The sequence below is a fragment of the Orcinus orca genome, chromosome 3 (assembly GCF_937001465.1).
Source record: "Orcinus orca chromosome 3, mOrcOrc1.1, whole genome shotgun sequence".
NCBI classification, from domain to species: domain Eukaryota; kingdom Metazoa; phylum Chordata; class Mammalia; order Artiodactyla; family Delphinidae; genus Orcinus; species Orcinus orca.
The window spans coordinates 184,513,023-184,540,194 of NC_064561.1; the positions used below are offsets into that span (position 1 = coordinate 184,513,023).

The window sequence follows — 27,172 nt, forward strand, 5'->3', positions numbered from 1 at the left end:
TGCGGAGCTGTGTGTGCGTTAATTTTACTTCTACAAACGTACGAACAGCGACGGACGTGCTCTCTCCGAGCACCGTGGGCCCGTCCCGGCTGAGCGGCCAGCTGTCTGCACTCGTGGCCACACGCTGGTGCAGGGGATCAGACCGATTCGACTGAAAACTCACTTTAAAACAAGGTGTGACATGTTACAAAATGCACGTATTTTTATTATGACTGGGGAATAACTCACAGACCAACCACCACTTTGCTGTATCCTTAAAAACAGCGCCAAGGAGGCAAATACAAAACGAGCTGCACCAATTCACAAGCTGCTCACCTCAGACGGAGCAGCGGCACGTCCTGCCTCGGGGGCATCCGCGGGCCGAGGTTCCAGGACACCCAGGCTTCCTGCTCGCCTGCGGCCCTCTTCCCAGCCTCCCAAAGGGAATCGCGCTTTTCCAAAGCTGAGGCTGTGCCCCGGCACTCAAGGTTTTCCGCCCGCCTCCTGTCCAGCTGTCCACGCGTGTGCGGTTCTCGGGGGCGCCCACGCTTCCCTCGCCCCGCCGGCCACGTCTGTGTCCTCGTAGGATGCTAGCGGCACCGCCTGTGGCCCTGCCTGGCCGCCCCTCCTCTTGGCTTTCACCTCCGCCTTTCTGGACTCCGGCCGCTTCCCTGGCCCCCCGCGGGGCCACCCTTCTCCCCGTGATCCGTGCCGGCCTCGCACACGCGGCCCCGAGCAGCGACTGCCCCGAGCCGCCCCTCCCCGGTTCAGGGTGGATGAGCCCCAGGAACCACAAAGCCCGCGGCCCCCCGGGGCCAGTGACAAGCCTCGCGCCCCCTGCCGCGCAGGAGAAGCGCCCCCAGCGGGGCTCCAAGAGGAAAACACGCCCAGGCCGTCCGAGCAGGGTCCCTTCGCCCCCGTGGGCCTTGCTTTGGTATCGCGGCAGGAGCAGGGGCAGGCGTCCAAGTGTACAAATGTGTTTATGGATGACACAGAAAGCTTCGGGACGGGGACGCCGCTGGCGTGAGACACTCCTCGCCGAGGAGGGAGGAGGCTCCTCCGCGTGGGTCCCCAGCACCGGCGGGGCCGCTAGGCCGGGTGGTGGTGGTGGTGGTGGTGGTGGTGGTGCTCGTGGTGGTGGTGGTGCTCGTGGCGCTGGACCGCCGGCACCGCGCAGGCCTCGCCCAGCAGCACGGGCGGCAGCTCCCGCGCTGCCTCGTGCTCCAGCGCCGCGGGCTGGCCTGGTGCGGCCTTGAGCGGCGAGTGGCCCTCCCGGCCCCTCTGCCGGCAGCGCCTGTGGCCGTAGGGCGGGGGCAGGGACTGCGGGACATGGTGACCGTCCTGGGGCGGGGCCTGGGGTTGGGGGGCCGGCGGATGAAAGCTGAACGCTCTCCCGGGCCTGCCCCCACTGGGGGCCCCGGGCGGCCGCCCCGAGCCCTGCGGGGACCTCAGGAACGGCCTCTCCGGCCCCTTCGGCCGGGGCGGCAGGTCCAGGGCCCGCGGCACGGGCTCCGCGGCCAGCAGGGCGGGCTCGGCCGGCCCCAGGCAGCGGCGATGGTGCACGGCGTGCGCGTCCGACTCCTGGGAGCGGGACCGGCCCTGCGGGTGCGCGGCCCTGGCTGGGGGCTCCTGCCTGGCCTGCGCCGGGGGAGACCCTGCAGACACAGCACCCGTGAGACCCCTCGCAGGGCCTGGGACGTCCCACCCGGACCCGGTCCTGCCCGCACACCTGAACGGCCCACTCTGGGACTCGGGGCCCCAGCTGGGGTCGCCGCAGGGACCCGGAACCCTCAGGCCTGGCGCCAGGGGCCCAGTCTCCAGGACCCACCTGGTCCGAACTTAGATGCGTAGTTCTCGATTCCCGCCAGGTCCAGGTAGTGGTTCCTCCGCTCCGTGCTCTCGTCCACACAGTAGGGCCCCCGCTCGGAGCAGGGGTGGGGGTCGGCGGTGGGCCTCCTGGTGGAGCGTGGGGGGGCGAGGGTTTGCTCTCTCATGCTCTGAGCAGCACGCCCACCCAGAAAGGGTGGGCGCTATGACAAGCAGGGGCCCAAGGGGACCCCAGGACCACGGTCCCACCCAGTGTCCTCTGCTGTCTTTGTGTCACCTAGGACGCCAGCTAGGGCTCCGTGGCTGCTGCCCCAGTGAGTGGAGCCGTAGGGCACAGGAGCAGCTGGGCTGAGGGTCTGGAGGCCGAACGCCTGCTGCCCTTCAAGCCCCATGGCCTCTCAGACGACACTGGAAGCGCCCAGCTCCAGCCCGAGTGCCGGCCGCCCACCCGATGGCAGGGAGGGACCGGGGCTCCCTGGCCGCATCCGGCCTTTGTGCCCAGGTGCCCGTCCTGGGGGGCCACCCCAAGGGGACAGCCCCTGAGGCCTGTGGGCGCAGGAGTGTGGCTGGGCTGCTCGCATCTCAGGAGGGCACAGCTGGACGCCAGCCCCTCACCTGATGTGCGTGGACAGCCTCTTGTCAGCCACCCTGGGGTCCTCGGGGAGCTCCCCCTCCATCCTGCATCGCGTGGGCTCCCGGTCTGAAAGAGGCAGGTGGGCACTCGTTCTCTCACCCACTCGTTCACTCATTCATTCGCTCACTCACTCGTTCACTCATTCAATCACCCACTGGTTCACTCACTCATTCATTCATTCACTCACTCGTTCGCTCACTCACTCAGGCACCCATGCACTCATTCTTTCACTGAACAAACAGCTTCGAGCCCGTGCCAGGCCCCGCCTTCCATGTTCAGGAGGCCATAGAGACTTTTTCTGTGATGGGGGCACTGAACAGTAGACACAGTTAACACCCCCCGGCAGGGTGGGTGGGAGCTCTGGGGAGATGCAGTGTGGGGGCAGGGGGTGCAGGAAGCCTGCCTGCGAGGAGGGGTGGGCTGACGTCTAAGCAGAGTCTTCAGGGCATCTGAGCAGGGAGCTGCTGCAGCCCAGGAGCCAGGCCCTCACCCTGGCTGGCGGGGGGACCGTCCTTCCTCTTGCTGGAGGGCTCAGGGCTGACGGTCAGCTTCACCCGGAGGGTCTTGCTTCTGCCCGAGGAGTGGTTGACCGAGGCATCGACGACCTCGTAGATCGTGTGCATCAGACTGGACATGTCCTGAGGGCGGGCACGGACGTCACGGACACAGGCAGACGGGGGGAGGACCGCCCACCCACACTGCCTGCTGCCACCTCCAGGCTGCCTGCCTGATTCACTCGGCATCCCAGCAGAGCCCAGCTAAAGGAGGCAGCTCATCTGAGACGCCTTTCCTCAGTCCTGTGAACGCACCACGCAACCTGAGCCAGCAGCCCTGCTGCAATCACACCTTTCCGACCTTTTAAATTTCAAACCGAATCTATGTTCAAAAGACTTAGCAGTCAGATAAACTATCAGATTCTGCTTTTAACTCAAACAAACACACTTATTTCAGTCATCCTACGTGCCTGCTTCCTCTCAAGAGGCACTTTGCCCCTCCTGGACACACAAGCCAGCAGAGCAGAGCGCCAGGGGCACCCCTGGGGCCCTCACCACCCTGCGGAGGGGAGGGGCTGCTGGCCGGGGCAGAGACAGGCGTGCAGGGCTCTGTCAGGAACCGCAGAGACACCAGCCGGGCGCAGGAGGGGACACGGACTCCAGCCGGCTCTGTCGGTGACCTGGGTCCTGCGGTGGCTCCCCTCCCGCCCCGCGCAAGCCCGTCTATGAAGGGTGCCAGCCTCTCCCGCCGCCCTGGAGGGGCTCAGCCTGTCCCCATCGTGGAGACCCGGGCATCGTTGTCTGTCTGCGGCCAGCGCCCTTCCAGGGACCGTGGGATGCAGACGCAGAGTGTCACCTCTCTGGTGGCCTTGCCACTGTTGTCGAAGCCGTAGAGCGTGAACGTCCACTCCTGGCCGTCGTCCTCCTCCACCGAGACGTCACACTGGAGCGCCTGCAGGGGTGACGGGGACAGGCAGCCAGGGTCAGCCTCGTCCTCGCGCCGGGGCCCTGACCCCCACCGCGGGCGGGCTGGGGAGCTGAGAGGTCTGCACAGTCGACTCCTGGGTCACTTCCGTGGTGCTGGCACTGGTGCCGGGCAAGTCCCCTGAATTACTTGGGGCCATGCTGGCCAGCTCAGGCCGAGTGCAGGGCGACACCCCCACCCAGCAGAGCCTGCGGCGTGGGAGCTGCAGGGCGCAGGGACCCCATGTTAGCGCGGTACGCGCCCCTCCCCCGGCGCTGGCCGCCTGCAGGAGGGGCAGCCGGGCAAAGACCTACGTCCACGTTCAGGCGCCGCTTGCCCGGCCCGCGGGGGCCCTCGCAGTTCACTGCTCTTTCTCCATCGTCTGTGCCGAAGAGCTGTCCTGGGCCCTCTCGGCCCTCGGCCTTCTCCGGCGGCAGTGCCACTGCAGGGACGAGAGGGGTGGGACGGGCCCGTCTCCCCTGGCCTGGCCCGGGGGCTGACGCAGGGCTGGGGAGGGGGTGTGGCCCCTCTCCAGACGGGTCTGAGCTGAGGGCCTGGGCTTCTGGAACACGCGGCATCAAGGGACCTGAGCGGAGGCCAGGGCGACCCTCCCCGGTGTGAGCCGCGGCCGGACGCGCGCTCCTGCCTCCCTGGCTGCAGTGGCTTCGAAGCCTGGGGCAGGGAGAGGGCGGCCCCGCAGGCCCACAGGCAGGCAGCCCGGCCCGAGGGGCCCCCGGGAGGGTTGCTTCACTGTCTGGCTTCCCCTCCCCAGCGACACGGTCCGGTTTCCCAACAGCCCGCAACACCAGAGCCCGGGAGGCTGCCTGTGCGCCGGGCAGCCCCCTCCCCAATCTCTGGGCCCGACGGACAAGGAGTGCCCTGGTCTCCGGGCTCACTTACTCCCCAGGACAGGAGCCGGGCGTGTCTGGGAGACACGCAGCTGCCAGGAGACCCCCAGGGCCTGAGCTCCTGGGCAGGGCTCGCGGAGCCCCTCCAAAGGCAGCCCTGCGGTCAGCCTCCCCGCCCACGTAATGCTGAGAACGCTCACCCGGCAGGTGACCCTCGGACAAGCCTGGTGGTCACTGTCACACGCCACGGGGACCCACTCCACAGCAGATGCACATGTGTGGCGGTGACTAGGGCGGTCATGCTTCGCACACAGACCACTTTGGACAGCCTTACGCTAATGCGGCACATCACACCCACAGGTGACCCGTGGATTCACCGAAACACCCGTGCGGAACCTGTCCTTCCGCCTACGGGCTCGCGAGACTCCAGGGACGCGGACGGGCAGAGGCCCTGAGATTCGCCTTTTGTTCTCCAACCCCCAGACCGAAGTCCACGTCATCTGCTCCACGGAGGAGCCCACGTGAGATGTGTTTTTAAGCACATCTCAGAACAATTTGCTTTTAAGACCGGGGAACCTGGCTTGCACCTGCAAACGGCCACCGGTGGGGACCCGCGACCAGCCAGGGCTGGCCTGGGTGTGCTAGGATACGTCGGGAAGCGTGGGGTGTGGGTGGTCCCCATTGCCAGGGTGTCCTGGGGGCAGGTGCCTGGGGTACAGTGTGGCGTCAGTGAGGTCTGGAGAGCAGGACTTACCCTCTAGGGGACACGGGTCGTCCCGGAAAGGTCCTTCCTTGGGGTCCCCGCCAGGCAGCCCCTGCAGGGAGAGAGGACAGGGCAGACGGTGTGCACCCCCACATGCGCTCCGGGTGCCGGAACCGGACCCCACCTCCTGGGGCGCCGAGAGTTCTTGGTCTAGAAATACCAACCTCTCCACACTCACTAAGCCTCAGGTTTTTGAAAGTAAGACACACGCACATCCCTGGATGTTGTCTGGTTCCACGAGAAGTGTCTCCAGGACGAGACATGGCGCCCGTGAGAGCGCCGGGGCTTCAACAGGAGCCCCGCACGAGGGGCACGGCCTTTGCCCAAGGACGCAGCCGCAGTGAGAACGAAGCTGCGGCCTGGCCTTTGCTGTGAGAGGTGGGCACAGACCAGAAGCCTGGGCTGCGGACAGAAGCCGCCTGCCCTCTGCTCCCTGGCCCGCACGCAGTACCTCCCATCACAGCCGGGCAAGAACCCGAGTGACCTGCCCCCGAAACCCCCGCGAACCCAGGGGCCGGGGCTGCAGGGGGACGGCATCTCCTCCAGGGCGGCCGGGCCGAGGGCACAGACAGAAGCCCCCCGGCTTCCAGGGCCGATCCCAAGACCAGTTACGGAAAAACGGGACAAGACTTCCAACGTATCCAAAGGGTGTTTCAGCCAGGAAACCACAGAACAGAAGTTCACGTGGCCCGTGGAGACAGCCCACAAAAGTCAGAGCACAGAGACGGGAAGAAGGGGCGACACGGCCAGGGAAGCTGCCTCGGATCCCGGCTCCATCCAGGGCCCCAGTGGCGGGTCACGTGGCGTCGCCCCCAGGACCCGGGTGTTTCCCCAGGTGACTCTTGGGCAGACGGACGTCTCTGTCCCCCACGTTTCCGTTCTGACTCCGAAGCCACAGAGCTGTTGAGAGCCTGGCCAAGGATGCAACGCTCAGATGTGTGTGAGGACACGGCCCCCCAGGCTGCTTGGCTACACGGCCCTCTTGGGCCCCAAGGCTCTATCGCACCTCCTGACGCAGCACCTCCAGGCCACTTGGGGCCCCTCATCTCTCCCAAGGGCTCAGGCCCAGGCTGGAGTCAACTCGGCAGGAGACCCAGTGGGGTTGCCCCGCCAGGTCGCCTGACACCCCACAAGCTCGGGGCCCCGCAGGGGATGGTGGAGGGTTCCGACCGCTGCCCCTCCGGCTGCGGGCAGCGGCCGGGGACCAGCCCCGACCTGTCCACAAACAGGCCTGACGTCATCTCCACGTGGTGGTGTTGTTGGGTCAGACTGTCCCTCTGTCGCCTTTTCACGCAGGTGGACTGGGGGTGGGAAGCAGTGTCCCCATGCCGGTGCCTCGGAGGGTGCTAACCAGGCCCGGCCGGGAGGGGCCACGTGCGGGACCAACTGGGCGGCAGGGAGAGGGGGCCACAACGCCTGCGCCCCGCGGGGGCGGCCTGGCGGCATCCTTGCCCTGGCCGGTGAGTGCCAGAGCCTCTGCCAGCCCGAGGCGCCCCAGCCACCACCGGAACAGCAGAAGGCCCTGTGCCGGCTCGGCCCACGCGGCTGTGACACTGGTCCCTGCTCCCAGGTTCCTCATCTAGGGGCCTGATGCCACCAGCCAGACCCAGCCCCTCGTGCCAGGCCCACCAGTGCCCTCGGGATGGCCGTGTCCGTCGGCAGGAGGAGAGGGGACACAGGCCAGCCTCAAACACAGCTCTGCGTCTCTAGCTTGTTCTTTGTGAGAACAAACAAATCAAAACAAACCCCACGAAAAACACCTGGAATGCTGTTACCCAGATCTTCAGACTGATTACTTTGAAGAAGACCTTGATGCCAAACACACCCTAAGACACTTGGGTCCACGGGAACGAGGAGACAGACGCACACCTCCTGTTCTGCGCACATGCTGCCCTGGGTTCAGTGAGGACCGGCCCAGATGCCCCGCTCTGCGTGGGGAAGGGAACCCCCCCCCAGGCCTTGGGGTCTCCCAAGGAACGCGGGTGCAGCAGGGCGGGGCCGAGGGACAGAGCGCGGGCTCCTCTGGGTGAGATCCCGGCTGTGCTGGGGGCCCCTACGCACGTGACATCAGGGAACCTGGCCTGGGGCTCTGACGGCCGTGGGCACCACAGGAGCACCCAGACGGTGCAGGGACCATCGCTGCCCAGACAGAGCCTCGAGGAGGATGCGGGGTGGAGACGGTGTCGCTGGGCCCAGGAAGGAGGGGGACCCCTGCCGCCTGTCTCCAGAGCCCCTACAGGTGCCCCTGGCGTCTTCCTCTCTCCTAATCCCCTGCCCTAACCCCCTCCACGTCACACCCTTCAGAATAAGGCTACTTCCATAGTTCTCTCAGCACGCCAGGTGAGCAGTGAACTTGTTTTAATAAGAAGTCACCCGATTATTAAGACGCCACTCCCTCGGCCACCCAGCCTGCTGGCATCGAAAGCACCCGCTTCGCCTATAGCTCCAAGCGTCCTTGGGGTCCTGTGAACGCCCTGCACACGCAGCGCCCGGGCTCACAAGGTCCTCTCCCGCCCAAAGACAGGGCTGAGCTCTCTCCCGGGTGGACGTTAAGATAACTTCCAGTCACTTTTCCTGAAAACCTGATTTTTGGTTAAATTTTTTTCTGTAAAATCAAAATAAGTCATGAAGCTGAGGTCCCAGGCATTTGTGGGGAGCAGCGGTGGCTTCCGGACCAGGTGCCGGAGGCTTGCAGGTCAGCTGGCAACAGAGCACAGCACTTCTTGCTAGAAGAGCCAGTCTCGGGGTGGAACGGCTGAGGCCCCGAGACGCACTTCTGGGAAAGCGCCGGGGCGCACGGCTGGTGGAGCGGCTGGCCCGGAGGCCTCGGCCACCAGCAGCTGGAGCGACAGGCAGGAAGCCAGGGTTTCCACATCGCTCGCCTGGCCCGGCTGAGAGGTCAGAAGAAAAACAAGACCCACCCAAGTCCTCTACGTGTGAGCTTAAAAAAGTTGCAAGTTCAAAACTTCATCCCATTTTTTGTTCTAAAATAATTTGAGACTTGCTTTTGGCGTATTGTGTTGGTTACAGACAAGACGATAAATGCTCTGGGCTGGGGGAGGGTCAAGACAGAAACGGTCTGCACAGACCCTTGGCTGGACCCTGAGCTGCTCGCCTACAATCACAGACACAGTCAGGACACGACGGGCCAGGACGGATACGACAGCCCGTCGTGACCTCCTTCCCTGATACGGCTGCGCGTGCAGTTCATCCACGTACACCCCAAGGCTAGAACACGCAGCGTTTAAGATCTGAGTCGACAGCCACCGCTGCGATGCACGGCACTCAGGGAACAGAAGGCGCTGCAGGGAACGCAACCGTGCTTCTCCCGCGACTGGTGCCTTCACATCCGTCCTGGTTGCACCAAAATGCCCTTTAATCTTCACCGCTCTGGCTCAATACAAGGGCCAAGGGCTTTAACTGCAACATAAAAAACCTCCCGCAGGGCTGCTGACCAGATGCGCGGCCACTCCCCGCAGGGCGACCTCCTAAGTGGCCCGAAAACCGGGGCCCTCAAGCACGACCGGGGAGCACACAGACGCCCCATTTCTGATGGCCCCGCTCAAGGGCCCCGCTTCCGCCGCAGCGCCTGCCCCAGGGCGGTCCAGCCCCACCCCTCCTGGGATGCCCCTCCCGTGCTGGCGTGCACCCCCTTGCTCTGAGCCCCCGCTGCAGACCCTCCCCAGCGTCAACCTCCCCCCTCGCTCCCCTTTGCGCCCCCAGAGGAGCCCCGGCCTCCTGCATACAGAATCCTCCACCCTCACCTCGCTCTCCGGTCCGGCCCCCACCTTCCCGCTTCCTGCTTCCCCGCCTGACCGGATGGTCCTGGGCACCAACCACCTCCTGACTCTCCTGGTCACGGGCTCCATCCCCACGCGGCCCCGGGACTCCCACATCAGCCAGGAGGGCCTACGAGATCGCCATGCTCTACGATCCATGCGGGGCCTGAGCCCCTGCCAACCCCCGGGGCACCAGGCCGGGGCAGCTCCGCCCTCGCCCCTGCAGCGTCTGTGTTCACTCTCCAGCATCCGCCAGGCGCTCTGCTGGCCCCCCGGGACGGCACCAGGGCCCACGCATCCTGAAGCTTTATTCTCCCTGTCCTTCTTTGGACGTCAACATTGGGTGGCCGCGGCCTTCGCTGCAGGGTCCCCATGGTCCCATCCGTGCCCCCCTCACCCGCAGGGGCTCTCGGGGGGGCCCAGAGGCCACGTACCCTGCCGTGCCTCTGTCCTGAGCTCAGACTCCCGAGAACATCTGCTCCATGAGCCATGGCACAAAACTGAATTCCTGGTCCTTCCCAGCAAGCGGCCCTTGGCCTGGCCAGGTCCTGCCGAAAGGCCCGGGACGGCCCATCTGCCCAGGTGAGGCCTACAGGCACACAGGTGTTGGGACATACCACCTAAAAGCTCAGACCCTGGCCTCCCGTGAGAAAGCCAAGAGGTCTGGCCGCACGTTCCCACGGCCAGGGTGCCCCCTCCAGCCGCCAGAGCTGTCGACGCTGGGCCGTCCACCCCTCACGCGAGCCTGGCTGCGTGGCAGGAGATGGGCTCCTGTTTAAGGCCACGTGGATGTGGGGATGTCTGGCTGATTGAAAAGGAGAAGCCTTCGGTGATGCAAACGATCACCTCCTGAACACCGTCCGCTTTCCAAACGTCAACGTTCACATATTCCTTCAAAATTCAGCGGCTCTGCGGCCTTAGGAAACATGTTCCCGGGTTTTCGGGGCCGCCCGTTTTCCTTGGAAACCCCACACTCTTGACGGAGCAGAGGCTCCCCGCCCCCCGACTCCCGGGAAGATCCCCGAGGGAATCGGTGCGGCCGGAGTTTCTGCTCTTCCCATGGAGCCGTGAACGGGGCGGAGCATGTGAAAAGATGGCCTTTACAAACCTGCTTCCTCATCGGCCTGTTAAAGGGTCTGGTTAGAAACTGCTCGACAAACATGCTGGGCATCCTGGAAGGACCTTACAATCCGCTGCAAACTCGAGACCCCAGGGGGACCTCCTGGTCGATCCTGCAGCCCAGCTCCCCGGCCACTCTGGCCCGGCCGCCCCTTCCTGTGTCCGCCCACCTGCATGGGAACCTGCTTCCCTGCAGTCGGCCGTGAGGGGTGCCCGGCATCCACCGGGCTGCTTGGCTTCTGAACCCGGGTCCACCCAGGGTCCTGGCGTGGCCGCGGGCCTGTGACAAGCCTCAGGGCGGGCGGGGGCTCACATCCCGGCCTTCCGCCACCACCCCCCGCCGATGCTGCCGGGAAAACTCAAGGCCCTTCCAGGCAGCAGCCCATGGGGTTAGTTCAGGCCTTGTTTTGCTCCAGGAAGGGCAGGCGTCTCCTCTTTTCCAAACAGATGACCCTGCACTGTGTTTCCTTCAAAAAGCCAGGTTGATTCAACCCAGATTCTTCGCCAGGGCTTAGCGCGGGGGTCTGGGGGATTTGGGCTTCAATAAGCAGGAGCTGTCAAGGGTCACAGGGCCCGGAGGACGGTGTGTCCGTGTCCTGGGGCGGCCGTAACAAACGGCCACCAGCTGGGTGGCTTAAAACAGAGAAACAGAAACCACGGTGTGGCAGGGGCTCCCCCGGAGGCCCCAGGGAGGGTCCCTCCTGCCTCTCCCAGCTCCCGGGGGCCCCAGCGTCTCTGGGCTCGTGGCCGCATCCCGCCAACCTCCGCCCTGTGGCCACGCGTCCTCTCCAGGGCGCATCTTCCATTCTGGGTCAGCACCCCCGCCCCCCTCCTTCCTCTTACAGAGATACACCTGGTGGCGGTTTGGGCCACCAGCACCATCTCTCGTCTCTAGATCCTGAGTTTAATGACATCTGCAGAGACCCGTTTTCCATATGAGGTAACAGTCGTGGGTCCTGGGATGAGAATGAGTCCAGCACCGCCCAGAAGCCGAAAGGCGGCTGAGAATCCTGAACCGGCTGCCGGCCTCGCAGCCTCGGCTGTCCTCCCAGTGACGCGAGGCCGGGGTGCAGAGTGACTGCCCACGCACACGCTAACCACAGGGCCTTCTCCTGAAGTAGGGGAGACAGGGAAGCACACTGGCCAGAAACCCAGCTGCGACCAGGCCCCTCCTCCGGCCTCAGGGGTGGGGAGACCGCAGCCCCGCTCCAAAGCCAGGGTCACAACGCAAACCGCGAGGGCGGACTGAGAGCCGCGTCTGCTCCCACAGTGGATTCTTTGGACTCCGAGGGGGCCCCAGGCCTGCGTTTCTGAGAACCAGTTTTCCCCAGAGGACGGAAAACTAGCTCTGTGTGTTGAGTCCAATTTCCTTTCTGCGGAGGGTCCAAGGACACGTTGCTGTCTCAAGAATCCAGACGGTCCCCCTGCGAGAGCCAGGCTGCATGCACCCACCCCCAGGGACGGCTCTGGTCCCACCGCTGATCTTGGAACAGTAAAAATACGGGGTGATCCACTCAGAGAAGTTTGCAGCCCCCCTGCAGCTCAGGAGCTAAAGCCCATAGAGCATCTTGGGGTCTGGAAGTACAGTCCCATGGGATGTAAGTTCAAGGCCGCTTCTGAGAGCCTGGACTGGGTGAATTCCGGAGTCCCGAGGTGAGATGTCTGCAGGGGGGGGGGTAGAAGGGGGGCCCAGTGTGGATGGGAGTTCAAGCAGGGGGAGGAGAACAACACCGGAAGTCAGAGAGAGGAGGAGAGATGGGGGAGGGGAAAGGAGGGGGGAGGGGGAGGGGAGGGGCTCCCCCGGGGGAGCAGCGGGAGGGCCGCGGGGAGGAGGGGGACCTAGCAGGCCAGCTGGGGGCACCCTCCAGAGCTAATGGCTCCTGGTAGGACATCCTTGGTGCTCCCCAGCTCCCTCAGGAGAGGGTGGCCCCAGTGCCAGGAGGACGCCCGGGGCCCGGGGCCTGCGGGGCCCACGCCCAGGGTCACAGGTACCATCCCGAAGGTGCTGTTCACCACGCGCTCCCACCCGTTCGGAAACCAGACAGATCGCTCCTGCCGCGCCCACCACCCCAGCGAGCCCCTCCCAGCGACGCAGGGCACCTCTCCAGCCACACGGCCTGGCTGCCCCACGGGCTCTCCACCCCGGCCCCGGCTCACACCGGCCCCCCGCGTGGGCTGTCGGCCCTCGTGGAATGTCGATCAGTCCAGCAGGGTTTCTGATCATCAGAGACAGAGCCTGGCCTTACCTCCCCGCCCTGGGCAGCTGAAGCAGGTAGCTCTGAAGCGGCATGTGGGGAGGGCCCTGGGGACGGCTGGAAGGGGCCGTCAGAGCCACACTGATTCCGGCTCTGCGGTCAGCACTGCCAGGGAGCTGGCTCGCCAGAAGCCACGAGGACAGCCGCACCCGCCCTGGACGGCAGCCCCACCCGTGGTTAATCCTGCAAACTGGGCGGCCCGCTGGGGACCGGGATGGGGACCCGGTCGTGGCAGAGGGTGGAGATGCGGGGCCGGAGCAGGCATCCCAGGCAGCCAGGGGCTCGGGGGCTCAGCGAGGAGGCCGGGGTCCTCAGGGGACATGCCCAGCAGGCTTGTGCTACTTCAGTGACCAAGGCGACCAAGGCTACTTTGGGGCAGTTTGGGAGGAGCCTGGGGCTGGGCAAGGGGCGGGGCGATGTGACATCTAGGCAAGGGCGACCTGGGCCAAGTGGGGGGACCGGAGAGGAAGCCGGGCTCCAGCTCGGGGCTGTCAGGACGCCGGATGTGGCGGGATTGGTGTGGGGTGAGAGGTGGGGAGGCCTGGGCTCACCATGCACTGGACAGAACCGGGCCATGCGGGAGAAGGCAAAGGCAGAAACCCCAAGGGCTGGGGCGCTGGGCGGGGGAGACGCCCCAGAGTCAAAGGTCAGGGGTACAGCAGAGTGGACGGGGAAGGAGGCAGGGTGGGACAGCGGGAGGAGGGGGGACAGTGGCCTCAGGCGGGAGAGAACGGAGGGCAGAGGGGGTCTGCCCACCCCGCTGCCTGAAGGCCTGGTGGGCACACATCTCAGAAACACCCGCAAGGGAGACCGAGGCAGCCTGAGCAGAACTGGCTGGAAGGCGCCAGGCTGGCGCGTCTGTCTGGAAACGCCAGGTGGTGGGAGTCTCGGCTTCAGCGGCGGAACGGTTTCAGATGTGACGACGCAGCTCTGGGGCTTAGTAATTCCTACTCAGGTGCGACGACGCCACGGAGGGTCTCCACTCGAGGGGCCACGGCGGCTGTGGCTGTGAGCTCCTGATTTCAAAGTGAAAGGCCTCGGGGGAGGGGCAGTGCGGGGCTTGCCCACAACCACAGAGGCCTTCGGTGTCTTGCTTTCCAAGTTGCAACCGCACTTCAGGAGCCGAGGGGCATTTCTAGATGTGCCCATCGGTGCCCCTGCTTTAGTGCCGTTTAACCAGCCTGGTAATAACCACATTTGGAACTGGAGGTCTAGAAACTCAGTCGTTCGAGGATCAAAGGGCCTCCTAAAATAAATGCCTACAGACCTCACGTGCCCGCACAGCCGTAACCTGCTTCCTGGGTGAGGACACCTTACCCCACCGGAGAACGGCTGGCACGCGTGTGGCAGGAAAGCCTGAAAACACGCCCCCCGGGGGACTCAGCCCAGGAGCTGGTCCACAGCCCACGGCTGTGGATAAGTTACAGCGGGGCGGTAGGGGCACACAGGCCACCTGCTGGGGAAATAACTCCACCCTAAGACATGTGCAAGGAAAACAAGAAGAGGAGGATCAGTGAGAAGATACACACACACCCCCTGCATATGTATACACATGTATACACGTCATGTACACACATATACATATGCATGGAAACATACATGCACGTGTACACACATACATGCACATACACATATGCAGGCCCACGCATGCCCCCCCCACACAATCTCTACCCCAGAATATTGAGAAGTGCGCATAAAACATGCCAAAACGCCTTCAGTGGCTCAGTTCTCAGCACCCTGCAATTCTGTTTTTTGTTTAACACTAAACCATTTCGCAACAAATCTGCAGACCGGCTTTTCTCCCGGTCGTGCCTGCTCCTGTTTCCATCTTCAGAGCTAACGAGGAACTTCACAGAACACGGAAGATCGCGGGCGATCATCCTTCCAGGGCCTACTGCTGCCCTCCAAGCTTCCTGGCCGCAGCGGTCACAACACGCAAAATACCAACAAGGCCCTCGTCCCCCACGTGCCTGAACCACCGTGCCCTCCAGCGCTCCCGTTCAGACGGCGTTTAACGCCACTGGGTTTGGGCTGCAGACCCAGATTCATCCTCCTCTATCTGGCTTCTTCCTCTGGAAAAACCACTGGGCTTTTCATTCTTTCATTCATATTTAAGCCTCATGTTTTCTATTTCAAAGGAAGATCAACTCCAAAGTGGAAAAGAACCCCACGCACTTGCGTTTTTAGTTTAGAAGGCCTCACGTGTCCACGAGTGATGCCAGGGCCCGCAGCAGAGATAAACAGGCTGGAGACGCTAACGGTTTGTACTTGGTCACGGCTCCGGAGCCCGAGGGCCGAGCTCTGAGAGCGATCAGGGTTTTCCTCTCTTTGGCAGTACCTGTGTGGTGTCAGGTGGAAACACCTCCTCGTGGCTCTGAGGCTGCTTCCGGCCCCCGTGCGTCAAGGCCGACAGAGCCCAGCACCCCCTCCCCAATTCTACACACAGGAACCAAAACCCACCCTTCAAGCAACGGAGTTAAGACCCCACCCGTGAAAGACAGAAAGTGTTTTGAGGAGAGCTGCACTTGCCTTGCCTAAGCCCTCCTTCAACCATTCCTCCCACCCTCACCCCCAGCCCCGGCAATCAGAGCTCTCGTCTCTGCATATTTCTGGTCCTCATACGAGAGAGATCACATGGCGTTCGTCTTTCTCTGCCTGACTTACTTCACTTCGCATAATGCTCTCAAGGTCCGTCCATGTTTTGGGCAAGATTTTCTTCTTTGTTGCTGAATAACATTCCACTGTATATACACACCACATCTTCTTTATCCATCCATCCATCCATGGACGTTCAGGTGGCTTCCGTGTCTCGGCTATCGTGAACAGTGCTGCAGTGAACGTGGGGCTGCACATGTTATCTTTCTGAGTTAGTGTTTCTGCTTTCTTTGGAATACACACCCAGGAGTGGGATTGCTGGATCACGTGGTAGTTCTGTTTTTAACTTCTTGAGGAAACTCCAGACTGTTCTCCACAGGGGCTGCGCCAATCTTCATTCCCACCAGCAGTGCACGGGGGTTCCCTTTTCTCCACTCCCTCGTCAACACTTGCTATCTCTTCTTTTTTCGATGGTGGCCACCTGACAGGTGGGAGGTGACATCTTGTGGTTTTGATCTGCATTTCCGTGATGATTAGCGCTACTGAGCACCTTTTTGTGTGCCTGTTGGCCACCTGCATTTCTTCCTTTGAAAAGCGTCTTTGTTAAACGATGATCTCGCCTCAGAAGCGACGCCGGGCCCAGGGCAGCCGCGTGGTCTGGGAGACTCTGGGGAGCATGGGAAGAACCCCGAGCGCAGGAGACCCGCTCTTGCCTCACAGCCCTTCTCCAGGTTTTCCTCAAGAGCCTCAGAGGAGAAGCGGGTGTCCGGGCTCATGGGTGGGCGTGGGGTCCTCCATCCCAGGGCACTCAGTACCCCTGGAGGAGCTGCCCCACCATACGGACACCCTAGCACCCTCTGCGTGCCCTTTACAGCCACCTGGGATCCCCACGTGACTCAGGAAAACCCAGACGAACACCAGCTTCAGATGCGGGTGTGCCGTCCCGTGAAGGAACCCTGAGCCTGCCGTCCTCCGCCTGCTGCCCGGGCAGCCCGGGAGGGTTCCGTGTACTCGACAGCCGTGGACGCTGATGCCAGTGGAGTCTGGACCCCAGACTTTCTCTTCCAAGATCTCCTTTCACTGTCCTCCTTCCTCACCCACAAACTCCAGCACCTCTGACTTCGCGGGTGCGTTTACGTGCGGGTGTGGGAAGAGCCGTGACACGGACGATCGCTGCACGGCCGTGCCCGCCCGTGTTCTCTCCCGTGGCCCCTCGGCAGCGGCCCCGCCAATTTGATTTGTGGTGTGAGACGGACTCCTCACCGCTTCTGCTGCTCTGCTGACACCCCTCTGGGGAGAGGGTCCTGTGGGCTAGAAGCAGACCGCGGCGTATCACCTGGATCTGAGGCCACCGAGGACGGCCTTCTCCCTGCTCACGGCCCCAGCGAGGGACGGAGGGGGGTCAATGTTGCTGAACTTCGGTTTATCCTCCTTCCCGAGCCAAGGTGTGCGTCTCCGACGGTCCTCGCCCCCATTTGCACGTTTGTACATTTAGGTGCATTACATGCTCACCGAACAAAAACTACTGAACCCCTGGTGCTAACGATCTGCCTTGCTTTCTTGCATCTAAAAGGATTCCGGCCAATGTGAAAACCCAAACCTCCAGCATGTTGAAAAATGAGCAGGGATTTGCCTATGCCTGCGGACACTGGCCGTTGACAGTTCCTTGAGATACGTGAGACCCGCCAAGCTCACTGGGGCTCTGCACTCTCCAGACTGCAGCTGCAGGGGGAGGGGCCCCGGGGCTTAGCAGACATCAAATGGAGCGTTCTGGAGCTGTGCTGTCCACGTGGCAGCCACAGCCACGTGTGCCTACTTACATTTGAATTTATGAATGAAACCACGTTAGAAATCCAGCTCCCCTGGCACTCGCCACACTCCAGGCACCAGCGTGGCCGGCAGCGACCGCTGTGGGCGGCGTGGATACAGCCCACATCCAGCGCCGGTTGGGAGCACCCAAATCCCACCCCCACCCCCAGGTGGAGACGCGGTGATCGGCCGAGGTCACAGAGGTCGCCAGCTGGACTCTGGCCCCGCAGCGGGGCTTCCCCAGCCCGGGACCCTTAGGACCTCAGTGACCCAGCTCCGGCTGGCCAGTGCTGGGAAGATGACTCAGTCGGGCAGGTAGAAGGGCAGGGGTCTGAAACAGGCAAGGCGGACAGTCCTAGCAGGCAGCCTGAGGCCCCCCGGACAGGCCAGATGTCCACGGCAGGGCCCAGGCCAAGGACTGAGCAAAAGTCCCAGGGGCCGGAGCAACACGTGAAACCCGGCAGACCGGACACGAGGGTGGCCGGGGTGGCAGGCGGGAGTCGGTCGGCACAGGCTCCAAGGGGCAGCAGGCGGCTCTGGGCGGAGGGACGTGCCTACCTGGCCGCGTGTGGTCAGTTGGCTGGCGCAGAGGCCCAGCAGGAGGCCCACATGGGCAGTTCTCGACTCCAGGCCGACCGGGGGGCTGGCAGATCTGCTGAGCGATGGGGATGCCAGAGACTGAGGGCCCGGGGACCACGGGGCTGTCCCAAGCAGGCCAGGCTGTGGATGCAGGTCCAGGGGTGCATCAGGAGCTCTGCCCAGGCTGTGGGGAGTGGACGTCCCAGCGGCAGCCGGACAGGTGCTCCCAGGCCGGGGAGAGGCCAACACAGACGTTTGACCTGTTGCTGCCAAAGGGCCAGAGGGGCCACCGAGGGGCGCGTACCGAGGAGGAAAGGGCGCAGGCCGCGAGCCCTGAACACAGAAACCAGGTGCCCCGGACGGGCCTGCGGGCCGCGAGGTGCAGGGCCTCTTCCCGATCAGCTCGCGGAAAGAAAGTGTCGGAATCCCTTTCGCACCCACGTAGAAATCCGCGGCGTTAGACTACATTCTCACGGGCCTGGAGCCCCCAGAAGCTGGAAGAGGCAGGGAGGACCCCCCGCAGGGCCTGCAGACGGAGCGCAGCCCTGGGACAGCTCAGTGTCCGAGTTCTGACCTCCAGAATGGTGAGAGAGTAAACGTCTGTCATTTTAGGCCGACCAGTTGGTGGTACTTTGTCACGGCCACCCCAGGAGACCCACGAAGGGAGCCCAAGGCTTCTCTTCTACATAACTACTTTAAAACATTTAACTTTAAGGCATTCCCAACGTGTGCTTTTAGCCATCAAAGACCTAGAACTCTGGAAAGGTCCACGGTCAGATGCCCCAGTGCCTGCTGACCACAGGGAAGATCACGGGTCCAGCCTCCCTCAGGAAGAATTCCCAACGCCTCCTGGTGAGGTCTGGGGTCTGCTCAACCCTCCCCTGAGGATCCAGGGACCCCAGGGCAGTGGGCCGGCACCTCGTGGGTTTAGGGTATACACGTGGGCATCTGCAACCCCCCAGGCAGGGACGGCTCCGTCCTCCTGGGGGAGAAAGATCTGAGGGGCAGATGGCCCTCAGGCCAGGATACAACGTGCCCCAGGATGTCAGGGTCCACTGGCCTCTGGATAGGGCCGCCAACCTCCTACAGCCCAAAGAAGGCGGGGGAGGGGGAGAAGGGAAGGGGTGGGGGGAGAAGAGAGCGGAGGGGGTGAAACCGGGAGCTGCAGACAGACCCCCACGGGCAAGGCTTAGACCCGGGGTTGTGAGACACCCCAGGGCCCGGCCCTCCTAGAGATTCTTTGCCTCCTGGTTGCAGGGAAAGGAATCAGTGCTCAGGGAGGGAGGCGCGTTTCAAGGGTTTCTTCTCCACAGAACAGAGGAGGCTCTTTTATGAGAGCTGTTAACGGGAGGCCGTGGAACCAGCATAGAAATATCCACCCTCTTCCAAGCACGACAACCGGAGGATTACAGACCTCAGCTCTGGAGGCAGGAACCAGAAAGGCAGGCACGCGGTCCCCTCCCCCAGGCCCCACTTCCCCGAAGCCCTTCCAGGGGGACCCGGGGCAGCAACGCCCGTGCAGCTCCCAGCGGGGGTGCAAAGGCAGCCGCCGCACAAGGGCGGATGACCGTTTGGTCAGCATGGCCACGGGAGCCTCCCCTGTGCGAGGCCCAGGCCCCCCTCGGGCCTCTGTCCCCAGGAGACCCCGCCCCAGAGATGCACCGGCACAGGGACTCAAGCCACCGGCCTGGTCGGGACGGCAGAGCCCAGAAAGCTGGCTGAGTGTCGGCTGTCAGAGCAGCGGCGGGGCCTGCACGGGGTGCACGTGGAGGGTGGACATGCAGGGCATAGAGCCGGCCCTGAGCCAAGGAAAGCCTCAGGCCCATTAGGGCCGCACCGCACCCCAATTCCCGAGAAGGTGACCGTGTGCGGAGGTGGGGTCGCCGCGGAGGCCCTCTGGTAAGATGAGGTCACCGGGGCGGACCCGGATCCCACAGCCTGTGTCCTGACGAAGAGACCGTCACGTCTCAGGGGGGTGACCCTGGGAGGACACAGGGGGGGCGGCGCCTCCTGGCAGGGGAGCGAGGCCCTGGTGGGAAGTGGCAGGTGGACACCTGGACCCTCCACCTCCGGGATGGAGACAAGCAGGCCGCCGCCCCGTCCGTCCGCCTGTCCGTCTGTCCGTGGGGCTTTGCTACGGCTGCCCCAGGAAACCCATACTCGGCCCATCGCCACCTCTCCCCGCGAGGGCCGGGCACCCTCCTCCCCTCCCAGCAGCCAGGGTTCCTGCTGCGATGCTGTCAGCCCCTCGCTCCACACGCGTAGCCGTCCAGAGGGCACCTTGCTGGGTAGGAAGGGCCGCAGGCGTCCGGGCCCCGTGGGGAGGGCAGGCCCGCCGCGCACTCCTGGGGGCTGGTCACCAACCCAGCGGCGCTGCGGTGACCCGCACGCCAGGCCTGCTTCCGGCCGCGGCATCCTTCTCAAGGGCTTCCATTCGACACAGGCGTTTTCTTCCAAAGCCAGCGACTGTCTGATGCAGGGTCAACCTGGGAGAGGCTCCACTTCACGCCCAGGAGGCCCGAGGCCCGAGGCCCAGGGCAGCAACATGCAGCAACCCAGCAGGCGGCTTCCCTCGAACCCAGCGCAGGACAGACTCAGGAGATGGGCTGTGCCTGGCCGGGACCGAACCTCCACTCCGGGGACCGGGGACTGGGGACGGCAGCCACAGGCCTCCCCTCTTCAGGGAGAAGGAGAGGAAGGGGCCAGCACGACCCCACGCCCGCCGGGCCCGCCTGGAGCACCCAGTCTCTCGGGGGGCTGCTGACCTGCGGGCGCAGCTCACAGGGCCCTGGGGTGAGAGGCAGGAAGCTCGGGCCCGTCACGCTTACTGACCACGGGTGGGCTGCCGTCCACCACAGCCCCTGCCCCGTGGCACCAGCGCCCGCTCCCATCCTGCTCTCCGCACGTCCCTCGCTTCGTGTCTCCTCGTAGGACCCAAGCAGAGGCATGCGGCCTCCGCGCCACGGAGCACAGGCTGTGGCCCAGAGACGTGCGGGCAAGTGACAGGCGGGCAGCTCCAAGCCCAGAGCAGGGTCTGGGTGGCAATGAGGCCACTGCGCAGGCTGCCTCCCGTGGACAACGGGATAGAGGAAGGCTTGGGGGTGGGGGGAGCCGCCCACATTTCAAAAGGGCCACGTCACGGGGCTCCCAGTCGTCACCTGCGGGCAGTGTTTCTGTGACAACCTTGCTGGGGCTGCCTGGCTGGCTGCCCCCTGGCCATACGGTGGGAGTGAGAACAGGGGACATGGGTGGCCTCGATGTCTCACCTCCAGAGAAAGAGACGGCCTAACCCAGCGGTCCCCAACCTGTTTGGCATCAGGGGCTGGTGGGGTGGAAGACAATTTTTCCACGGACGGGGGTGGGGGATGGCTCAGGCAGTAGTGCAAGCGACGGGGAGCGACCGGGAGAGACGGGGAGAGACGGGGAGCGATGGGGAGAGACGGGGAGCAACAGGGAGACACGGGGAGACACGGGGAGAGACGGGGAGCGACGGGGAACGACGGGGAGAGACGGGGAACGACGGGGAGCGACAGGGAGACATGGGGAGCGACGGGGAGAGATGGGGAGTGACGGGGAGACATGGGGAGCGACGGGGAGAGACGGGGAGAGATGCGGAGAGACGGGGAGAGACGGGGAGAGATGCGGAGAGATGGGGAGCGATGGGGAGAGACGGGGAGCAACAGGGAGACACGGGGAGAGACGGGGAGCGACAGGGGATCGATGGGGATCGATGGGGAGCGGCGGGGAGCGACGGGGAGCGGTGGGGAAGAGACGGGGAGACGGGGAGCGGCAGGTGAAGCTTCGCTGTCTCGCCCGCCGCTCACCTCCTGCTGTGCGGCCCGGCCGGGGAATGGGGACCCGTGACCTAACTCCTGACCCCTGGAGAGGCAGGTCAGAGGGGCAGGGCAGCACCGCCCGCCTCCTCCCCACCCAGGGAGGGTCTGCGGACCGGCTGAGCCACGGCCGTGCTGCCCTGCGAAGCGCTGGCCGCCCAGGTGACGGCGGCTGGAGAACCAGGTGCCGCCAACAGGGACGTGAAGCTAAACTACAGATCTCGTTGGTCACTTTGTGGCTCAGATGAGAGATCAGTCTGCTTCGGCACACACGGCGGGGTCACGGCGCCCAGGACAGAATCTACCCGCTGGCACTCACGGCCCTGATCTCACCGCGAACCCCACAGCGTCGAGGCTGTGAGGGCCTGGCTCGCTCCTCAGCAGAGCTCCAAGCCGGCCGCGCAGCACTGCCGGGCCGGCGGCCGGGGCCACGCCGACGCTCTGGGTTTCCCACTGCATCTGGGTCTGCGCTCAGCCCCGCTTAAAAGCTGGTAGTTTCGCCGGGCAGCTACCAGGGCTGAGGGCTGATTTCTGAAGACTGCAGACTGGCATGGATTTTCAAAGAAGATAACAGGCAAGACTTCGACAAAAGCCCTCTAAGTCGTTCCTTTAACTACTTCTCCACGAAGGAGAGCGAAGGTGAGATAAGGGACAGGTGCCGCTTGGGTGTGGCACCATGGTCTCCCACAGCGGCCTGTCACGCCCTGAGGAGAGCAGGGTGACAGCGGGTCTCTGCTTTCACTCCTGCAAAGTTGATGTTTCTGCTCACCCAGCAGCCAACTGGGCTGCTCGAGACCCCCCGCCATCCTGCAGGCTCCTCCTCTCAAAACAGTGTCCCCGAGCTGGGGCGCTCCATGAACTTCCCCGTCCTCCGTCCGACCACCGTCCCTGGTCTGCACACGGGGCTTCTCGGGGGCTGCCCCCAAGGGCACACGTGAGAGTGGTGGGTCAGTGTCACGTGCCAATGTGTCCCCAGGGCAGGCAGGCAAATGCCACGTCTCCCACCGAAGCTGGGGGCTTCTCCAGAGACCAGCACCCCGAGGGCGGTGTCTGCGTCCACCACTGTCCTGCCCTGGGGCACAGCCTCTGCCCATCCACCCGGGCCCTGAGGTCGGGGCGCCGGCCGCAGCCTCACCGGGTCCACATCCCAGAGCCCTTGCCAACCACGTGAGGATGCCAGAGCACGTGCGAGGCAGGCACACGCTCTGCCCTCACGCCCTCCCTGGGCACCTGGCTGGGGCGGGTGCCCCGTGCATGGCGTCTGGCCCGTCCGCGTGCCCTCGGCGCCCACTGGCCGTCAGACGCCATTGGCTGCAGGCCCACAAACGACCCCAACCTCCTGCACCCCCGAGCCCGGGGACAGCCAGGGGGGCACGGTGGCTCCCCTTCCCCGCCGGGAGGCCCGCCTGCAGACAGCACCCACCCAGGTTTCCAGGTGAGGAAGAGGCACACGTGAGCCAGTCACCCCGGGACACACTGAGCAGCGGGCTGCCTCGCAGGGTCCTCAGGCCGCCCCGTCCTCCCCGCCCGCTCCAGGCATTTCCCACAAAGCAGCCTTGTGGCTCCAGGGTCCCCAGCCCAGCGGCCCCCCAGAGGTGCCTCAGTCACGACCACCTGGCTCATCCGTAGGCCAAGCGGCGTCCAGGGAGGCCATCTGCAGTTCCGGAAGCTTGGGCGGGGGGAGGGACACTGACACCACCCGACCTTGGGGGGATTCCCTGCCGATCTGTGAGGTCTGGGCCCTCAGGCCTGTGGCTGGTGCCCCCCCAAACCCAGAGGAGCCCCCAGGCTTGCGTGCGCACCTGTGCTGGCCTCACACACGGCCAGGCCACATCCAAGGGCAGAAACAGGGCCCCTGAGAGAAAGCCAAGCCCCCCTGGCTGGTCCTGGAGTGGTGCCCAGACGCCGCACACAGGCCAGGACTCCACAGATCACGCGTCCCCAGAGCACGGGTCATGGAAGGCCAGGGGTCAGCCTGTGGAGCTGCACGGTGGCTACAGCGCCACCACCTGTCCACCCAGGCCACTCCTTCCACGCGGCTGCGGCCCGACGGCTGAGGAGGAGCCCTGGCGTCCACAGGACAGGATACAGCCCCGTAACGTGTGGTTTACACCGCACACCGTGGCTCCACGGTGACTGGGACGGGGGCAGGGGACGGGGGCAACCAGAAGCCTCGGGGCGCCCCCACGCCTCTGGAGCCGCTGGAATCCCCTTTCTTGCGCTTACTCAATAGAAATCTGGGTTTCAGTCACAACAAAGTTTCAGTTGTTAGTGGTGATTCTTGTCTTCTGGACTCTTCCCGCCCCGCAGGGAGCATGGAGAAATCAGATGGGCAGATGGCAAGTGAGCACGTGCCCAGGAGGGGCAGCTGGACCCCCACAGGGCCTCGCCCTGACCTCCGCCAGCCCCACCTCTGGAACAGCGCAGTCAAGCGCTGACGCTGTGACCGCCGTCTCTCCTCTGGACTGTAACGCACGTGCAGCCTCAGTCACCCACTGCTGCATCCTCTGTGCCGCTCTTGCCAATGTCCCGCGTCACTGGCCAGCACCTGCACAACCCCAGGCCCCTGGGGGCCCGTGGCAATGAAGTGAGGCAGCGTCTCTCAGAATCAAGGAGGAGGACCACTCTAGACCATGAAGCGGGCATCTACCTGCCCGAAAACACTAATAGTTATCAGAGACCTTATTAGACGTGCACTACGCGGGCACCAGGGGCCAGCACGGCTCACTAATTAGTGGGCAAAATCAACCTCATTTCGTTTATTTTTGGGGCGGGGGGTGGATGGTGAGTGAGGGCAGGTGAGAGTTAGGTGGTGGACATGCACTTAATTTCCACGAGGTCATTTGGGACAGTTCTTGTGGCAACACGGCGCACCAGGATTGACCTGCGTGGAAGCACAGGAGGACGTGTCCCCTCGCTGACCCCAGTCAGGTGTTCTGGGGGCACTGCACAGTCAGGCTGGCCTTCCTTGGGACATCGCCTGGGAGGGCAGGGACGGTGACGGGGCTCTGGACACCACACAAGGGGAAGGACAGGAAACAGGAGGAACGTAGGACCTGACACCCCAATGTCCCCCGACAGAGCAACTTCCGGGCAGAGGCAGGAGTGGAGGTGCCCGGTGAGGGGGGTCGGCGGTGCGGCAGCGAGAAACCTGAGCACCTGGGCCGGGGGGGGTCTAAACTCCCAGCGTGGCTCACAGCCCCATGGCCAGATGAGGAAAGATGGGAAAAGGCGAGAAAAGATCAAATGTATTACATTTAAAGGCCCATCCCTTATCCTGAGATTCTTTTCTTCCTACATCGTGGCGTCATGAATGAGGCTGTCACAGTACGTTCAGGCTGCGGCGACGACACACCACAGAGCAGTGGCTCATAAACAACAGAAGTTCATCGTTCACAGTCTCGGAGGCTGGACGTCCAAGACCGAGGGGCCGGCAGGCTTGGCCTTCTGCCCGTAACGCCGCGCGGTGCTCTGGGGCTCGCATACGGGCACTGATCCCGTCGTGAGGACTCTGCCCTCGGGGCCTAATCGCCTCCCCAAAGGCCAGCCTCTGAATGTATCACACAGGGGGGTAGGTTTCAACACATGAATTTTGGGGGGGGACACAAACATTCAGACCACAGCTGCGAACAAAACAACAAGGGAACAACCCAAGCCAAACCCCACACTGTTCTTTCAAGAACGTCCCGAGAGCATGGAATCCATTGGCCTAAGAAACCGTCATAACCTGGCACTATAACCCGCGGCCAGAGCGGAAGCGTTTTGTTTTCCATCTCCGTAGCCCGCAGCCCGGGACGAACACCGCCTGCGTGTGGGACCTGCTGTGCTGAGCTGACGACGGCCCTGCCGGGTGGCTGGCAGGACAGGGTTAGGTGGTGGACATGCCCTTCACCGCTCTGGACTACCTGCCGCCCCCTACACACAGGAGGACCAAGTGGGAAGGAAACACCGTCCCGTTATCAGCACCCACCTGCCCAGGCAAACTAAATCAGACCAAAGGAGGGCCAGAGAGCAGCTGGGGCGGCCCCGTGGTGCGCAGGAGCACACGTTTATGCAACCTTCCCATGAGTGCCCAGCAAACACTGTAAACTGGAGTTCCTACCTTCACAGGCGTGGGATTCAAATTTCACTCCCAGACACAGGAATCATAACTCTACTGTGTGTTTGATCTCAGGGCGTGTCTGGGCCCCTTCTCGGGACGAGGCCACACAAGTGTTTACAAATACACTCAGAACTTTTCATTTATCAACCGGCCAGAAAAGTGTCTTTCCAAAAGGAAAGCTGACACGTCCATGCGCTGCTGTACTCTGTCTGCGGGGGACTCTGAGGGGAACAAGCAGTGGTGGAGGAGGGGGTCTCCGTCGTCTGGCACGGCCACCGACCCAACTCCAGTCCACACTAACGCCCGAGACCATCCACCGGCCTCTCTCCTCCCGGGCGAACGTGCGCAGTCTGGTTTGCCCAAGGCCCCTCTGGTGCCCCAGGCCTGGACGGAACACCCTTCCAAATCCACTCGCAGGGGCGCTGGGTCCTGAGTGGGACCCCTGCGACCCCTGACAGCACCTGCAGCCCGGGTGTCCCTGGGCTTTCCCGTGAGCATCCCCGCAGGCCTGCGGTCACCCACACGGCAGATGGGCAGCACGGTGGCCTTTAACGCTGTGGCCGCCACTGCTGTGCGGTATACTGATCCTACAGCAGGTCATTCCCCAGCCCTGCCCCCACTCCTCCAGCCTGGGAGAGCGAGGCCTCGCGCCACATCCCCTCCCCCAGAGGGAGGGGCCGTCTGGCCCAGCCCGAGTCACTCTCGCTGGGCCATCGGGGCCCTCGCCTTCTCTGTCCTGGGGTCCTGAGTCCGGGTCAGAGGGCACAACTTTGCTACTCAGGTCCCCTGGCCCCGGCGGGGCCGCCGGGCCCACCACGCCTACCTGCTTGTCCCTTGTGCCGTGCTCCACGCAGCCCCGCCGCTCCGCCTCCTCCGTGCCTCTGCGGCCACCCAGGTACGCAGACACCACGAAGCTGTCCCCTGCGGCCCCGTGGGCGGACGCGCGGGAAACGGGGCGCCGAGGAGGGAAGGAGACGCCCGGTAAGCCCGCGGGAGCTGCGCCTGGACGATGCCCCGCCGCCAGGCGCGCCCACCCCTCGCCGCGCGGCCTGGGGCGCGGGGCTCCGGCGGGGGACCGGGGTCGCGGTCTGGGGCGGGGAAACCTGTGCGCTCCCGGAGGCCCCAAGGCAAGGTTCCCCGCCCCCGCCCACCCCACCCCACCCCACCCCACCCGGCCTCGACGGCAGAAAGCGCGTCGCGCTCTGTGCTCGGGTCCCAGCCCCGGTGGCAGTCGCGCGCCCTGGCCGCCGCCCCGCGCGCTCACCTTCGGGGCTCTCTCTCCGCTTGAAGGCTGCAGCGGCTGCGGCGCGGCCGGAGGGCGCGGGGAGAGGGAAGGGACAGTGAGTGGCCGGCGCGCGCCCGCCCGCCCGCCCGCCTGCCCGCCGCCCCGCATCTCACCGTGCTTGGACTGGAATTTCCCCATGTCGCCCCCGGCCCGCCCGCCCGCGCGCGCTCCCGGCGCCGAGCCCAGGTGCCGGGCTGGGGTCCGGGGCGGGGGCCGGCGTCCGCGGGGGCGGCAGGGACCCGGCGACCGGGTTCCTGTCAGCCGCGGGGAGCGTGGGCGGGCGGCGGAGGCAGCTGCGGCGGCAGCG

At 64.4% G+C, this 27,172-nt stretch overlaps 1 protein-coding gene across 2 annotated transcripts; it reads right to left on the reverse strand.

Moving 5' to 3' along the window:
* Positions 1–177: 177 nt before the first annotated feature.
* Positions 178–27,172, reverse strand: NKD2 (NKD inhibitor of WNT signaling pathway 2). 2 transcript variants are annotated; one of them, XM_033436640.2, is made up of 10 exons: positions 26,979–27,172; positions 26,845–26,880; positions 26,404–26,501; positions 5,501–5,561; positions 4,213–4,340; positions 3,791–3,886; positions 2,931–3,078; positions 2,422–2,506; positions 1,808–1,935; positions 178–1,634 (listed from the first exon to the last, which is right to left on the reverse strand). In XM_033436640.2, exons 1-10 carry the CDS (start codon positions 27,001–27,003, stop codon positions 1,069–1,071), a joined length of 1,371 nt encoding a protein of 456 aa, XP_033292531.1. In that variant the 5' UTR covers positions 27,004–27,172; the 3' UTR covers positions 178–1,068. The 2 variants fall into 2 exon arrangements, with proteins under 2 accessions (XP_033292531.1, XP_049564230.1); XM_049708273.1 differs by lacking the exon at positions 26,979–27,172 and adding an exon at positions 25,581–25,801 and having other exon boundaries at positions 4,213–5,561.